Raw genomic sequence first — 13,239 nt, 5'->3', positions numbered from 1 at the left:
TAATTTGCTATGTGAAATAAAAATACTAAACGTCATATCATTGATTTAAATCTAATGGCCCTTGTGTGTTGTTATCGATAACTGAAAATGTTATCGATCACATAAAGTGCATACCCAATAAAGGAAAATAACAAATTTTTCAATTTCTTAAGAACATAATACAAATGATAAATGTACTCTCCCAATTAATTGAATTGGGATATATTTACAATAATTATTAAAGTAATTTCCAATCCGAGTTGTATTTTTCGATAAATTGAATTGTGGTCACATTGAGCTGAGAAGAAAACAGTCGATAAAAACGATTTCAAATCGAATCGGTTCACAGCTCTCGCTGTCGAGCTGTGCGGTCGTCAAGCGGGTGTATTTGATTCGAAAGCAAAAACCTGATAAAAAATGAAGTTCCAACTGGCTCTGTGCCTGGTCGCCATTGCGGCCGGCATTGTGGTTGCTGATGAGAGCAAAGGACCCAAAGTGACTGACGAGGTAAGCAGGCATATCATCCCCCCTCTCACACATACATTCACAGCTCACACACACAACCATGCCTAATTGTATACCTACGTCACAGGGTAGACACAAACATATAAATCATTTGCGCTGTTCTTTTCAAAATGTTTTTCCTATGTGTATTTGTGTTTGCGTAGGTTTACTTTGACATCACTATTGGCGGCGATGCGGCAGGTCGCATTGTGATCGGTTTGTTTGGCAAAACCGTTGAGAAGACCGTGAGGAACTTCAAGGAGCTGGCTGAGAAACCACAGGGCGAAGGGTGAGTAGAGAGAATGCACCGCTAATTGGCGTATCAACACACAGTTATACACGAATCCACACAGACATAAACACTCTCACGCACACATTTGTAGGTTAGAGAACCACAGTAGTTCAGTTCATATCAATTACGTGGCGTTTAAGTGAGAATTAGTTAATCAAAGCAAATGATGAATGTAGCAAATTGAATCGTTACACTTTTTTTCTACAACAAATTGCGTTCTATGCTGCTTGCATTTACAGCTACAAGGGCAGCAAATTCCACCGCATCATCAAGGACTTCATGATCCAGGGTGGCGACTTCACCAAGGGTGACGGCACCGGTGGACGCTCCATCTATGGCGAACGCTTCGAGGATGAGAACTTCAAGCTGAAGCACTATGGCGCTGGATGGTTAAGCATGGCCAATGCTGGCAAGGACACCAATGGCTCCCAGTTCTTCATTACCACCAAGCAGACCAGCTGGCTGGATGGCCGTCATGTTGTTTTCGGCAAGATCCTGTCGGGCATGGATGTGGTCCGCAAGATTGAGGCTAGCAACACCGATGCTCGTGATCGTCCCGTCAAGGATGTGGTGATTGCCGACAGTGGCACCATCCCCGTTCCCGAGCCCTTCTCCGTTTCCAAGACTGATGCCACCGAGTAAACCGGGAACGCATAATACGCATTTTAATCCATCTCTTACAAACATAATCAATTCAATATCAATAATAGAGATTTTCTTTTCTTAAGTACATTGAAAAATTTATTATTTGTGTCTAAAACCATCGATTTTTGCCCCAATGTTGCAATTGGGATTTTGCATTTACTAAAAAAACTACTGCATATTGCAATTTAAATTGTCCTCTAAGCAAAAATACTCTGTGCTCAATTATTCACAAATTGTACTGTCAAGAAATGCATAAATAACTATGTGATAAAAACAAAACACCTTTTGCTTCCTTTTTCATTTCTTTTGGGTGTCTAAATGGGATTTCAGTTTTCTTGTTGCGGTTCATTGAACTGGTTTTTGGATGCCAAGTTACGACTGCTGGTGTGTGTGTGTGAGTCGATTACTGTGTCTGCCTACGTATCTGTCGATTACTGTATGTGTGTGTGTGCGTCGATTACTTTTTGTTGTTGGCTTTCTTTGTACTTCGCTAGTCTCCCTTAAACGGAACCGGTTTACAACGACAACAGTTTCATGCGATTCACTTGCTGACTTTTTACTATTTCGCAGATTTTTTCAACTTTTTGTTACTTGTTTCCTCTTTGCTACGCTGATTCTACATCAACTTTTATTTTGATTAAAAAAATTAAAAGCTGACACAGTTGCTTAATGCTTTCATAGAATCTTCTTGTTTGTGTCACGTTCTTGATTTTAGCGGCGACTCGACAATTTTTTGAGCACATATTAAAGCAACAGATTTCATTATTAGTCATTGACCGTTCCCATATGTCCAAGCTCAGCACCAACCTTGATATTATGCAAATGTTTATGGAGACTTCGCGTGGAGACTTTAAAAATAAATCCAATTAGCAATTGCAGCTTTGAATAATTCCTAAGGCTGATTGGAAATGTGATGAAAAGGAGCAAAGGAAACAGAATTTAAAAAATATGTTTGGTATCTGGTAATCGACTTCAGTTTGAGATGAAAAGTAATTAAAATGCTTCTGCATAAAGATCAAGCGGCCTTTGACTGCATTGCAGTTCAGCTATGCAATGTTTATCTGTACATACATCCATACATACATACAAGGTATCCCCATACACCATACGCATACTATGCAGACAGCTGCACAGAACGGAGAGCGAACTGAAACATTCGAGTAGCGTGAGAGAGGGAGAGATAGAGGATCGTTGTGAGGCATTACAAATTTGCCTGTGTCAGTGCAATTGTACCCCATTCGTTTAATGGAATACTATACACATAAACACACACATTCATGTATACGCATGAGAATGTGTTTGTGCCTATGGAGATTGTGTATGCATGTATTCTTATTGGCGGCAATCTCATGTGCCACATATGTTTCCAATACTCACTTCCAGATAGTGTATGGAATAACCACAGAATTTCTGGACGCTGTCGCACTTTTCTGATTATTATGTATTTGTTTTTCTGCTTCTGAGCAAACAGTGCGCTCGGCGAACAGCAAAAGGAAAGCCGCGAAATCAAAGCAGAATTATTTTCAAATTTGTTGCAAACATCAGAGAATTGCAAGCACCAAGAAGTGATTTAATATGGTAAGTTTTAGACACATTTTATTTAAGAGGAATCAAATGACAATCGACCTGGCGGCTTATAAATATTTAATTGATAAGCGCAGAGAGATTGTGAAAGTTTCCGCTGCTGATGTGTACCAATGAAATCTATCTTTGTATAAACATACACACACATAAACATGCATAAGTATAGTCTACTCTCCTATTGCAGCCTCCGCTGAAAGGAGCCGGTTTGCTGTGGCTGCTGTTGCTTCTGCTATGCGGCAATAGATGTCGCTCCTCAGAAATACTCGTAATTTTTCCGCATGCCAGCGAGAGTCATTTTGCAGTGTTGCGCACCTTGGTTAACGAGCTGGTCGATCGCAAGCACAATGTAAGTTTGTGAATACATTAAAGTGCAAAATTATAAACACTGATAAACTAACAAATAGGTAACTGTTTACGGTAGTCATGGATTGGGCGAACGCTTGGAAAACGTAACTGAGATTGTTACACCAGAATATGACTTCTGGAGCAAATGTAAATTGACTTTGAAAATTTCTTTTTAATCCACAACTAATAAATGCCATTTTACAGTGCAACAGCATGCTGCTCCCGGTGGCAACCTGGATGATTTGAGCCGCTTGGCGGACAGCAAGTTACGCAGTTCTTTGGCCCATGTCGGTGCCCAAGCTATGGATAATTTTCTCTCCCAGCAGCCGCTGCAGACTTTGCTGCAGCTGCCAACGGATCAGTTTAATTTCGATGTTATTATCGTGGATCTATTCTACACAGAGGCTCTGTTGGCACTTGGTCAGAAGCACAATAAGCCCACCATTGGCATCGTTAGCACTGACTTTGGCAGTTACATGAATGCTGTGCAGGAATCTTTGGTCCCAGTTGCCTGCTCACCGATTGATTTCGAGCAGTATACTGCTGATATTGGGTTTTCAACACGTTTGGGTAACATCCGCGATTGTATTGCAAGACGCAAACGTTTCCACAAGGATCATTATGAGGCTCAGGATCAAGTAATAACCAAGTATTTCAAAAGTATGTTTATTGTGAATGATCAAATGTTTTGCCAAGTCTGGCAACTCTGACTTCTGGCATCGTCGAACTTGACGAAAGCACTTCAATTCAAATTGCCCTTTTAACGAGTTTCTATTTTAATTGCAGCAACAAAAACAGTTGTGGAATTGCAAGCTCATCACTTGTCACTTCTGCTGCTGAATAATCACGTGCCCCTTTTGACTCCCCGACCATTGATACAGCAGATTGTGCCCGCCGGCGGTTTGCATATACGTGGGCCACGTGAGTTGCCCTGGAATATCAAACGTTTTATTGAAGAATCTCGACCAGGCGTTATCTACATCCAGCTAGGTAACGAACAGCTTTGCGGCAACCTGCCTAAACAAAAGTTGGCGACACTTTTTGAGTTTCTGGGCGCACGCAATGAGCGTGTGATTTGGACGTGCCACGATGTGAAGAAACTAGAGGGTCAACCAAAGAACTTGATGATTCAGCACGCAGTGCCTCAGATTGACATCTTGGCGCATCCTGGCGTGCGTGCCTTTATCATGAATGGAGATTTATTGAGCCTGCAAGAGGGTATTGTACGGCATGTGCCGATGCTGGGATTGCCAATATTTCAGAACGAACGCAAGAATATGCAGTTGGCAGTGAATTTAGGCATTGCATTGCAGTTGGATTCTACGAATATTACCACTGCAGCACTAAACTGGGCTCTGGACGAGCTGACGACACAGCAAAAGTATCAGTTGACCATTCGTGAAGTGTCCAGTGAGTTCCGGGATAGACCGCTGGGAGCAGTAGCTAGTGCCATGTTCTGGGTGAACTATATGGTGCGCCACAAGAGTGGCGCTGCGTTAAGAACACGAGGTATTGATATTGCCTCAAGTCATTTGCATCTATTCGACTTGTTCACATTTTATTTTGGTGTGGCGATTGCGTTTTGTGCACTTTTACTAGGAGGATATTTTGCCGTTGTTTTTGTTTTAAAAAGAAAACAAAATGAGGCAAAGTACTCGAAATTAAGTTAATTTTACATTTACAAACAAAAACTTATTAAAGCCAAAGTGAACTAATAAAGAATGAAACACATAAATAAACGATTGTATCGATTTGAATTTGCGCCATTAACACGGTTGCATTGACAACAAATATCGAACGACGAATACAACACTGGAAAAAAGTGCTGCCAAGTCGTGCGCAATCGACGGTGGCCATCTTCCTTTCTAAAGAATCGCGTTCGCACAGCAGACGTGTTTAAAACCTTTTCAAGTGTTTTAAAAGGTAATAATTGGTTTAAAATTGTCAAAAATGCATTTCAAACGTGTCAGGAATGAGTGAAGCCAGGTGCAAATGAATGCAAGCGTCCTGAAGCGTGTATAAACAAGTGTTGAGCGCAGCGTGTCACACGTGGAGTCTCGACTGGCTCAGTGATGGAGCACTGTATTGGCATTGAGGTTATGTTGTTATCGAGCACAAAACCGAAACAACAACGAATCATAAAGACTGTGACAACATACTATGATTTATGTGTGAAATGCCCGTTTAAATTTGCTTGTGATCTTTCGTGTCTTACAGCTCCGCCAATATGTCGACTGGTACAACTGCCACAATCCGCACCCGCAAGTTCATGACGAACCGTCTGCTTGCCCGCAAACAAATGGTGTGTGATGTGCTCCACCCCGGCCTCTCGTCGGTCAACAAGACGGAGATTCGTGAGAAGCTCGCTGCCATGTACAAGGTGACCCCCGATGTTGTGTTCGCCTTCGGTTTCCGCACAAACTTCGGCGGTGGCCGTTCCACAGGCTTTGCCCTCATCTACGACACCCTGGACTTTGCCAAGAAGTTCGAGCCCAAATACCGTTTGGCCCGTCATGGTCTCTTCGAGCAGAAGAAGCAGACACGCAAGCAGCGCAAGGAACGTCGCAACAGAATGAAGAAGGTCCGTGGTACCGCCAAGGCCAAGATTGGTACTGGCAAGAAGTAAATGAAGCCCTACTAGAGAAATCCAGATTGTGTGTGTGTGTTGCTGGTGGCGCGCACCAACAATTCCAAAAGCTACTGGTTTATGTGCTACGTTTTTTTGCTTTTATAAATTAAACGACAACACACAAATCGGTTGTTTACTTTTGGAGCGGCTTTTGTTTTGATATGCTTAAGAAAATAAAACTCTAAAAGTAAATGTAGCTATGCATTTTCACGGGGATGCTTGCAATAACATAGTCAATACAATATGTGTTGACAATTGGGATTAGAGGCAAATCGAATTAGACAATAAACAATGCGAAAACGGCGCTGTTGATTGCAAGCGCAGCAAGCGTTGCCATACTTTTCTAAACATAACGCACGCTTAATGGCAACACCCAAATTGTTGGGTCTGGCAATATTAGTTTGGGCATTTCAACCCTACTAGCAACGCCACAGAAATTTATTGCAAAAAAGCGAAACCGGAAAAGATTCATATACAGAAATTGTATAAAGTTTTGATTTTTAAATGTCAGTTGATACGCTTGTCAGCGTTGCCAAGGACTTCTCGTAGCAGCGCATAATAGAGTCAGCATCATATAGTCGCAAACGACCCGAGCTTCAAAATGTCCAATTGCGGGGGTGGTGGCGGCAGCGGCGGCGGCAGCATCAGCGTCTCGGCTGGCGATTGGATTTGCCCAGATATTGAGTGAGTGCGCGTAAAGCTTCAAAAGCGTAAAGCTTCCCACGCCAAGTGTACGATTCTACGTAGGATGTGTGTGAACGCATTATAATCCTCTTACACCCCACACCCCAACTCAACCCACCCAACAACTAACAGATCAAATACAATAAATTGTTGTTTTTGTTGCTCTTATTCTTCCTTCAATCCATTCGCTTGCCTTGGCGCGCGTCTTCTGTGTGTGTGTGTGTGTGTGTGTGTGTTTGCATGTTATGAATGCGTGTGTTGGTTATGCATTTGTTTGTGTTGCAGCTGTCGCCATTTGAACTTTGCGCGTCGCCTGCAATGCAATAAATGCAACCGTGATCGCGAAAGCAGCAGCATCAATGAAAAGCCGGATCGGGATCGGGACAGGGATCGAGATAGAGACCGAGACCGCGATCGTGATCGGGGAAGTGGCAGCAGCTCCAGCAAAAAGAAGCTGGGTACAGAAATTGGCAAAGTTGCGGCGGACAAGTCACGTGGTCTCTTCAGCGCCGAGGATTGGCAATGCAGCAAATGTGCCAATGTCAACTGGGCACGCCGCCAGACCTGCAACATGTGCAATGCGCCCAAATTTACTGATGTGGAGGAGCGCACAGGTTCGTTGAAATGACACAAGAACTATTTTAAGAAAGTAATATTATCTTTCGCTTTTACAGGCTTTGGTGGCGGTTATAATGATCGTGGCGTAGTCGAGTACAAGGAGCGCCAGGACTCCGATAGCGAATACGATGAGTTTGGTCGTCGCAAGAAACGCAAGACCAATGAACGCGGTAGCGAACGCAGCGATGAAGATGGACGTGGTCGAGACGATTCCAAGCGTGCCAGACGTAGTGATATTGAGGGTGAAGAAGACGACGACGATGATGAAGATGATGATGGCGATTTGTCCAAATACGATTTGTGGGGAGACAACGAGGTAACCTCAAGCAATGTTAAGAGTAAGGACTCAATGGACAATGGGAATGGCAGTAACAACAGCAAGGAGAAATCATCGTCAGCTGCAGTCAACAGTAAAAGAGCTTCTCGTGACTCCACATCTTCAACATCTTCGTCGTCCTCGTCAAGCTCATCCAGCTCTAGCGACACGTCATCAACCTCATCAACCAGCAACTCCAGCAGCAGCAGCAATGCATCCAACAGTAAGCGGGGAAAGAAACGTTCTAATACTCGATCGCGATCTGCCGAACGCACTGCAAGTGGACGTCGCTGAATCATTCATTTCATTTCATTTCACATCTCTACTTCGCTAAGGATGTCATGCGCTTTCATCAATTGTTTTTCATTATTGGAAAAGAATTGCTGTTTATTTATTATTCTAAGTCTACACACCCGACGCCACGCCCCATGACAACAATGACATGTAATGGAACTCCCGATGAGCATCAATAAATTCATATAACTTAAGAATCATTTAACGATTTTATTGCAAAAAAGGGGCGAAGCATTAATGGAAGGTATCATCCGATTGCTTGCGTGTCACAGCTGCTTCGGCATCACGCACTTCCTTCAACTTTGCCAGCTCCTTGCGTGCTTCATCAATTTGTTGTTCCGTTACAGTAACGGGAACATCGCAATCGATTTGCTCCTGACGCACAAATACCATCTTCTTAATGGCCTCCTCCAGATAGGGAATCTGTTGAGCCTGGAGCTCTTTGTGATACGCCTCCAGACGCTCTTCCTTAATGTTGTCGCAGTAAATGTCTGTCAACTTCTGCAGTGATTCCTTGCGTGTTATCCAATGGAAATGCGTCGGTGGCGGTTTGTAGACCAAGTCCAGTTTCTCGAGTATCCACTCGAAACGTGGATAGTCCCAGCGCCGCAAGTATTTCAGAAACTTTTTACGCTTCTCAATAAGCTCCTTTAGTCGTACTTTAATGACCCTGTCGCGAGGACTCTTTTCCATGTGCTCCTGATACCGGCGAATGAATGCCGTCATCTTGGCGACTATTAGAAGAATTACATCAATTATTGTATTTAAAGAACGTGACTTTAGTGTACTTACGTCTTGCCTCCATAGAGCCAAAGTCCTGTGCATGTCGCTGCACTTCTCGAACCATTTGGTCGCGATAATAACGTGTTGTTAAATGATTCCGATTATTGTTCAACTTGAAAAGTGATTTTACCGTTTCATCAGCACTAAAATAAGTAGATTAAATCATTAACATTATGCTACGAGTCGTAGTAAATGCATTTTTACTTTTGAAGTTCTTTGGAATCCTTGTACTCCGGCAATATTTCATTGGCATTCAACGGAGGCAGCTTGCCAAGATCGCCGCTCTTCTCCGGCCTAATGCTCGCAATCTTTTCAGGCCGCACCCATTTGATTTTCAGATCCGACTTGAACGCGTAGTCGCGTACAAACTGGCGCGGCACTGCCTGCGCTATATTTAATAACTTATTCATAAATATGAATTTTTTATGTTTATTCAATGTGTACGCGGCCCTCCAGGTTATATCATTTGGCAAGTGTATACACACCAAAAAAAACACGAAATCACTACAACAGCTGATCGTACGAAGTGTGACCATATTAAAATAAACTGCCATTGTTTGGAAAGTGTGTACACACCTACAAAAACGAGTTTCCAAAAAACAGCTGATTTTAAGCGGTGTGTACACACTGAAATACACACATTAAAATACGGCGCTGCAGCCACCAGTTGTTACTTTGTTTTCTGACGTCTCCGCGTGTGAACTGATAAACAGTGTTACAATTTGTGAAATTCACGAAACTAATTAATTTATTCGTATATTGTTAGTAAAAATTACAACAATGTCACATATGTCGCATATGCTACCGCAGGCATCGACGCCATCGGGCGTTTCGTCGGGCAGTTCATCGCGCACCATGTCATTAATGGAGAAGCAAAAGTACATCGAGGATTATGATTTTCCTTACTGTGATGAGAGTAGCAAATACGAGAAAGTCGCTAAAATAGGTCAAGGCACATTCGGGTAAGTCGCATTAACAGGTCTTTAATATCTAAATGCAGAAACTAAATGTGCAACTTACTTTTCAGCGAGGTGTTCAAGGCACGCGAAAAGAAGAGCAACAAAAAGTTTGTGGCCATGAAAAAGGTGCTCATGGACAATGAAAAAGAAGGCGTAAGTGTGCAAAGAAGTCTAAATTAATAATTCTTACTAATTAAATGCATATACAGTTTCCCATTACAGCGCTGCGCGAAATACGCATCTTGCAGTTGCTAAAGCACGAGAACGTCGTTAATCTCATTGAGATTTGTCGCACCAAGGCAACTGTACACAATGGCTACAGGTCAACCTTCTACCTGGTCTTTGATTTCTGCGAGCACGATTTGGCAGGTCTGCTGTCAAATATGAACGTCAAGTTTAGTCTGGGTGAGATTAAAAAGGTCATGCAGCAGCTGCTCAACGGTCTTTATTACATACACAGCAATAAGGTAATAATTATCTTGGAAATTCACAAATTCTTAGAAGGTACTCATTTATGATGGATTTATTGCAGATTCTTCACCGCGATATGAAGGCCGCGAATGTGCTGATCACAAAGCATGGCATCTTAAAACTGGCAGATTTTGGTTTGGCTCGTGCATTTAGTATTCCCAAAAATGATTGCAAAAATCGTTATACAAATCGAGTGGTCACTTTGTGGTATCGTCCACCAGAGTTACTGCTTGGTGATCGTAACTATGGCCCTCCAGTGGATATGTGGGGAGCTGGATGTATTATGGCTGAGATGTGGACTCGTTCACCCATCATGCAGGGCAATACGGAGCAACAACAGTTGACATTCATCTCTCAACTGTGTGGCTCATTTACGCCTGATGTTTGGCCCGGTGTCGAGGAACTGGAACTCTACAAATCTATTGAATTGCCAAAGAATCAAAAGCGACGTGTCAAGGAGCGACTGCGTCCATATGTTAAGGATCCTACTGGTTGCGATTTGCTAGACAAATTGCTAACACTGGATCCAAAGAAACGAATTGATGCTGATACTGCCCTAAATCATGATTTCTTTTGGACTGATCCCATGCCCAGCGATCTGAGCAAGATGTTGTCACAGCATCTGCAGAGTATGTTCGAGTACTTGGCTCAGCCGCGTCGCAGCAATCAGATGCGTAATTATCATCAGCAGTTGACAACCATGAATCAAAAGCCACAAGATAATAGCATGATTGATAGAGTCTGGTAGATATAAGCCTACGTGTATTCTTATGTTTAAGTTAGGTAAGGGCATATACTATTGGGACTGACTGTATATGCAGTAGTTTAGTTTATAAATCGTTTTGTATTTGTATTCTAAGTTGTTGGACCATGCCATGCATGGAACATCAAACATTTCCATCATAAACAATAAAAATCTCGTTTAAATGCATTTGTTTTGATCATTGATTCATTGTTAGTGTGACCGTTAAATTATACTATCCGATAAGCATGTATCTTTTAGTGATGTGTGCACACACTGTTCTGGTATTTTTATACCGCATTCCGTTAGCATGCAGCACGTTGAGCAAAAGGTAAACAAAGCCAAAAAAGGCGGATAAAAAGCAACGTCGCTGCCTGGCAATCATAAAATCTGACTGCAATGTATGTGCAAGTGATGTACCAACTCTATACCTGGCTGTGCTTAACGTAGGACTCAGCAATGGACTTACCGAGGAAACGCTACTTGCAACAGCTGCCAACACCGGCGGTCAAGTGTCGCAGGTATTGATGTTGCCATCGAAGTCTTACTGCTTTTTAGTGTGTGCCTCATTAAAGGATGCCGAGTTGGTGTATCGGGGAATGCACAATCTGGCGACTATCGGGCAGCAAGGCGCGGTGGCCTACCTGAGTTATGTGACACAATTGCCTAAGGAAACCGAGGAAAGCGGTTGGCAAAAAACAGCTGCCCAGTGGATTAATTTTATTGCCAAATTTTATTAGCGTTGAAGAGGAAGCAGTTCTGCTAAATGCTGTTGGTGATGGCGACGCTGGTTCTGTTCGTACGGAGGACACACTAAAGCATCGTCATGTTAAGCACTTTGGCTATGAATTCCTCTACGGAAGCAACAATGTGGATCCCATGCAACCTTTGCTGGAGCAGCCCATACCAAGTGCCTGTGATTTCTTGTGGCCTCGTTTGGACAACACTGAACTGCCAAAGATCTTGACACCAGATCAATTGACTGTGAATGCCTACGAGCCAGGACAGGGAATTCCACCACATGTGGACACGCATAGTGCATTTGTGGGGCCAATTCTATCGCTCTCCTTGCAATCCGATGTCGTCATGGACTTTCGACGCAATAATGAGCTGGTTCACGTTCTTCTGCCACGGCGCTCGCTGCTTGTTATGTCTGGCGAGTCACGATACGATTGGACACATGGGATCAAGCCCAAGCACATTGATGTGCTGGCCACAGCTTCGGGTAGTCTAACGACCCAGGCACGCAGCAAACGCACCTCGCTCACTTTTAGAAGGTTACGTCGCGGACCCTGTGACTGTCAATTCCCCACGCTCTGCGACACACGACAAACTGCAGTTCCACAGGCTCTAACTGAGGCGTTGATCACGCATGCTAGCTACTTGGAGCAGCAAAATGTGCACGAAGTGTACGACAAGATTGCCGATCACTTTAGCGACACACGGCACACGCCTTGGCCGCAAGTTGCTGACTTTCTCAATAGCTTCGAAGCGTCTTCAGTGGTTCTGGATGTTGGTTGTGGGAATGGCAAATATCTAGGATGCAATCCGCAGCTGCTGAGCATCGGCTGTGATCGTTCCATGGGTCTACTGGGTGTGAGTAATGGCAGAGGACAGAGCGTGTTTCGATGTGATTGCTTGCAGTTGCCGGTGCGCAGTGCCGGCATGGATGGCTGCATCTCCATTGCGGTTATCCATCATCTAGCTAGCACAGAGAGGCGTCTAACAGCGATACGTGAGATGGCACGCGTCTTGCGTCCTGGTGGTCGTGCTCTTATCTATGTCTGGGCCAAGGATCAGCGGAAAAACGACAGGAAATCTGCGTATTTGCGACAGAATAAAGCTGTCAACAAAGAGCGCACCACGGAGCAGGCGCAACGCCAGAAGCTGGCGCAGCAATTGGAAGGCATAGAGCTGGAGCAACAGCAGCAGGTGCAAGTGCCACTGCCTGTGCACACAAACCGCACAGAGTTCCAGCAACAAGATGTCTATGTCCCATGGAAAACAAAAGACGAGCAGCGTACAACTTTCCTACGATACTATCATGTCTTTGAGGAGCAGGAGTTGGAGCAATTGGTGTCTCAATTGCCTGAAGTTGTGCTGCTTCGTAGTTACTATGATCAGGGGAACCATTGTGTCATCTTTGAACGGAAATAGACTTGAATTTGTATATAGAAAATGAAATAAAGAATATTTACAGTAATTTTCCATTTACTATGGTATTAATGTCGAATATATAAGTTACCTATTAACTATAATAACTAAATTGCCTGAGAACTCGTTGAATGCTCATAAATTGGTTGTCCTGACCTTTTTTTTGTTTCTTGACCTCTATGGGGGCATAATAATATTTTATTAGCAATTGAATTGGACAACTATTAACATTCTTATCGG

General features: G+C 43.3%; 7 protein-coding genes across 7 annotated transcripts; 6 read left to right on the top strand and 1 right to left on the bottom strand.

Moving 5' to 3' along the window:
• The first annotated feature begins 319 nt into the window (after window positions 1–319).
• LOC132793496 (peptidyl-prolyl cis-trans isomerase 5) lies at window positions 320–1,701 on the top strand. Its single transcript, XM_060803444.1, has 3 exons — window positions 320–486; window positions 648–772; window positions 1,015–1,701. The coding sequence occupies exons 1-3, from the start codon at window positions 397–399 to the stop codon at window positions 1,415–1,417; spliced, it is 618 nt and encodes a 205-aa protein (XP_060659427.1). The 5' UTR covers window positions 320–396; the 3' UTR covers window positions 1,418–1,701.
• Window positions 1,702–2,060: 359 nt separating this feature from the next.
• On the top strand, window positions 2,061–5,122 carry LOC132793490 (UDP-glycosyltransferase UGT5). The gene is made up of 5 exons (XM_060803439.1): window positions 2,061–2,998; window positions 3,189–3,350; window positions 3,409–3,496; window positions 3,554–4,009; window positions 4,136–5,122. Exons 1-5 carry the CDS (start codon window positions 2,996–2,998, stop codon window positions 5,017–5,019), a joined length of 1,593 nt encoding a protein of 530 aa, XP_060659422.1. The 5' UTR covers window positions 2,061–2,995; the 3' UTR covers window positions 5,020–5,122.
• Window positions 5,123–5,136: 14 nt separating this feature from the next.
• On the top strand, window positions 5,137–6,174 carry LOC132793497 (small ribosomal subunit protein eS24). Its single transcript, XM_060803445.1, has 2 exons — window positions 5,137–5,272; window positions 5,567–6,174. Exon 2 carries the CDS (start codon window positions 5,577–5,579, stop codon window positions 5,973–5,975), a length of 399 nt encoding a protein of 132 aa, XP_060659428.1. The 5' UTR covers window positions 5,137–5,272; window positions 5,567–5,576; the 3' UTR covers window positions 5,976–6,174.
• Window positions 6,175–6,327: 153 nt separating this feature from the next.
• On the top strand, window positions 6,328–8,087 carry LOC132793495 (zinc finger Ran-binding domain-containing protein 2). Its single transcript, XM_060803443.1, has 3 exons — window positions 6,328–6,662; window positions 6,948–7,276; window positions 7,337–8,087. Exons 1-3 carry the CDS (start codon window positions 6,580–6,582, stop codon window positions 7,888–7,890), a joined length of 966 nt encoding a protein of 321 aa, XP_060659426.1. The 5' UTR covers window positions 6,328–6,579; the 3' UTR covers window positions 7,891–8,087.
• Window positions 8,081–9,175, bottom strand: LOC132793493 (small ribosomal subunit protein uS15m). The gene is made up of 3 exons (XM_060803442.1): window positions 8,878–9,175; window positions 8,683–8,816; window positions 8,081–8,624 (listed from the first exon to the last, which is right to left on the bottom strand). Exons 1-3 carry the CDS (start codon window positions 9,081–9,083, stop codon window positions 8,125–8,127), a joined length of 840 nt encoding a protein of 279 aa, XP_060659425.1. The 5' UTR covers window positions 9,084–9,175; the 3' UTR covers window positions 8,081–8,124.
• A 138-nt stretch (window positions 9,176–9,313) lies between these two features.
• LOC132793492 (cyclin-dependent kinase 9) lies at window positions 9,314–11,034 on the top strand. The gene is made up of 4 exons (XM_060803441.1): window positions 9,314–9,635; window positions 9,701–9,785; window positions 9,842–10,099; window positions 10,165–11,034. Exons 1-4 carry the CDS (start codon window positions 9,454–9,456, stop codon window positions 10,849–10,851), a joined length of 1,212 nt encoding a protein of 403 aa, XP_060659424.1. The 5' UTR covers window positions 9,314–9,453; the 3' UTR covers window positions 10,852–11,034.
• Window positions 11,035–11,080: 46 nt separating this feature from the next.
• LOC132793777 (alkylated DNA repair protein alkB homolog 8) lies at window positions 11,081–13,035 on the top strand (the record flags this gene model as incomplete). The annotated part of the gene is given in 3 exon segments (XM_060803855.1): window positions 11,081–11,188; window positions 11,190–11,537; window positions 11,539–13,035. Coding segments are annotated over 3 exon segments (1,920 nt in total), but the record flags the coding sequence as incomplete, so codon positions are not given.
• Between the last annotated feature and the right edge of the window lie 204 nt (window positions 13,036–13,239).

This window comes from Drosophila nasuta, chromosome 3 (genome assembly GCF_023558535.2).
Source record: "Drosophila nasuta strain 15112-1781.00 chromosome 3, ASM2355853v1, whole genome shotgun sequence".
In the NCBI taxonomy this organism is placed as follows: domain Eukaryota; kingdom Metazoa; phylum Arthropoda; class Insecta; order Diptera; family Drosophilidae; genus Drosophila; species Drosophila nasuta.
Note: the sequence above shows the minus strand (reverse complement) of the source record. Positions and strands in the feature narration are given on the sequence as shown.

Bases quoted from the DNA above. Each gene is read 5' to 3' on its own strand.
- LOC132793496 (XM_060803444.1), top strand. From the start codon at position 397: ATGAAGTTCCAACTGGCTCTGTGCCTGGTCGCCATTGCGGCCGGCATT. The intron at 487-647 runs GTAAGCAGGCAT...GTGTTTGCGTAG, and splicing joins GACCCAAAGTGACTGACGAG to GTTTACTTTGACATCACTAT. The intron at 773-1,014 runs GTGAGTAGAGAG...TTGCATTTACAG, and splicing joins GAGAAACCACAGGGCGAAGG to CTACAAGGGCAGCAAATTCC.
- LOC132793490 (XM_060803439.1), top strand. The intron at 3,497-3,553 runs GTAAATTGACTT...GCCATTTTACAG, and splicing joins ATATGACTTCTGGAGCAAAT to TGCAACAGCATGCTGCTCCC. The intron at 4,010-4,135 runs GTATGTTTATTG...TTTTAATTGCAG, and splicing joins AATAACCAAGTATTTCAAAA to CAACAAAAACAGTTGTGGAA.
- LOC132793497 (XM_060803445.1), top strand. From the start codon at position 5,577: ATGTCGACTGGTACAACTGCCACAATCCGCACCCGCAAGTTCATGACG.
- LOC132793495 (XM_060803443.1), top strand. From the start codon at position 6,580: ATGTCCAATTGCGGGGGTGGTGGCGGCAGCGGCGGCGGCAGCATCAGC. The intron at 6,663-6,947 runs GTGAGTGCGCGT...TTTGTGTTGCAG, and splicing joins TGGATTTGCCCAGATATTGA to CTGTCGCCATTTGAACTTTG. The intron at 7,277-7,336 runs GTTCGTTGAAAT...TCGCTTTTACAG, and splicing joins TGATGTGGAGGAGCGCACAG to GCTTTGGTGGCGGTTATAAT.
- LOC132793493 (XM_060803442.1), bottom strand. From the start codon at position 9,083: ATGAATAAGTTATTAAATATAGCGCAGGCAGTGCCGCGCCAGTTTGTA. The intron at 8,817-8,877 runs GTAAAAATGCAT...TACTTATTTTAG, and splicing joins GATTCCAAAGAACTTCAAAA to TGCTGATGAAACGGTAAAAT. The intron at 8,625-8,682 runs GTAAGTACACTA...TTCTTCTAATAG, and splicing joins TGGCTCTATGGAGGCAAGAC to TCGCCAAGATGACGGCATTC.
- LOC132793492 (XM_060803441.1), top strand. From the start codon at position 9,454: ATGTCACATATGTCGCATATGCTACCGCAGGCATCGACGCCATCGGGC. The intron at 9,636-9,700 runs GTAAGTCGCATT...CTTACTTTTCAG, and splicing joins ATAGGTCAAGGCACATTCGG to CGAGGTGTTCAAGGCACGCG. The intron at 9,786-9,841 runs GTAAGTGTGCAA...ATGCATATACAG, and splicing joins TGGACAATGAAAAAGAAGGC to TTTCCCATTACAGCGCTGCG.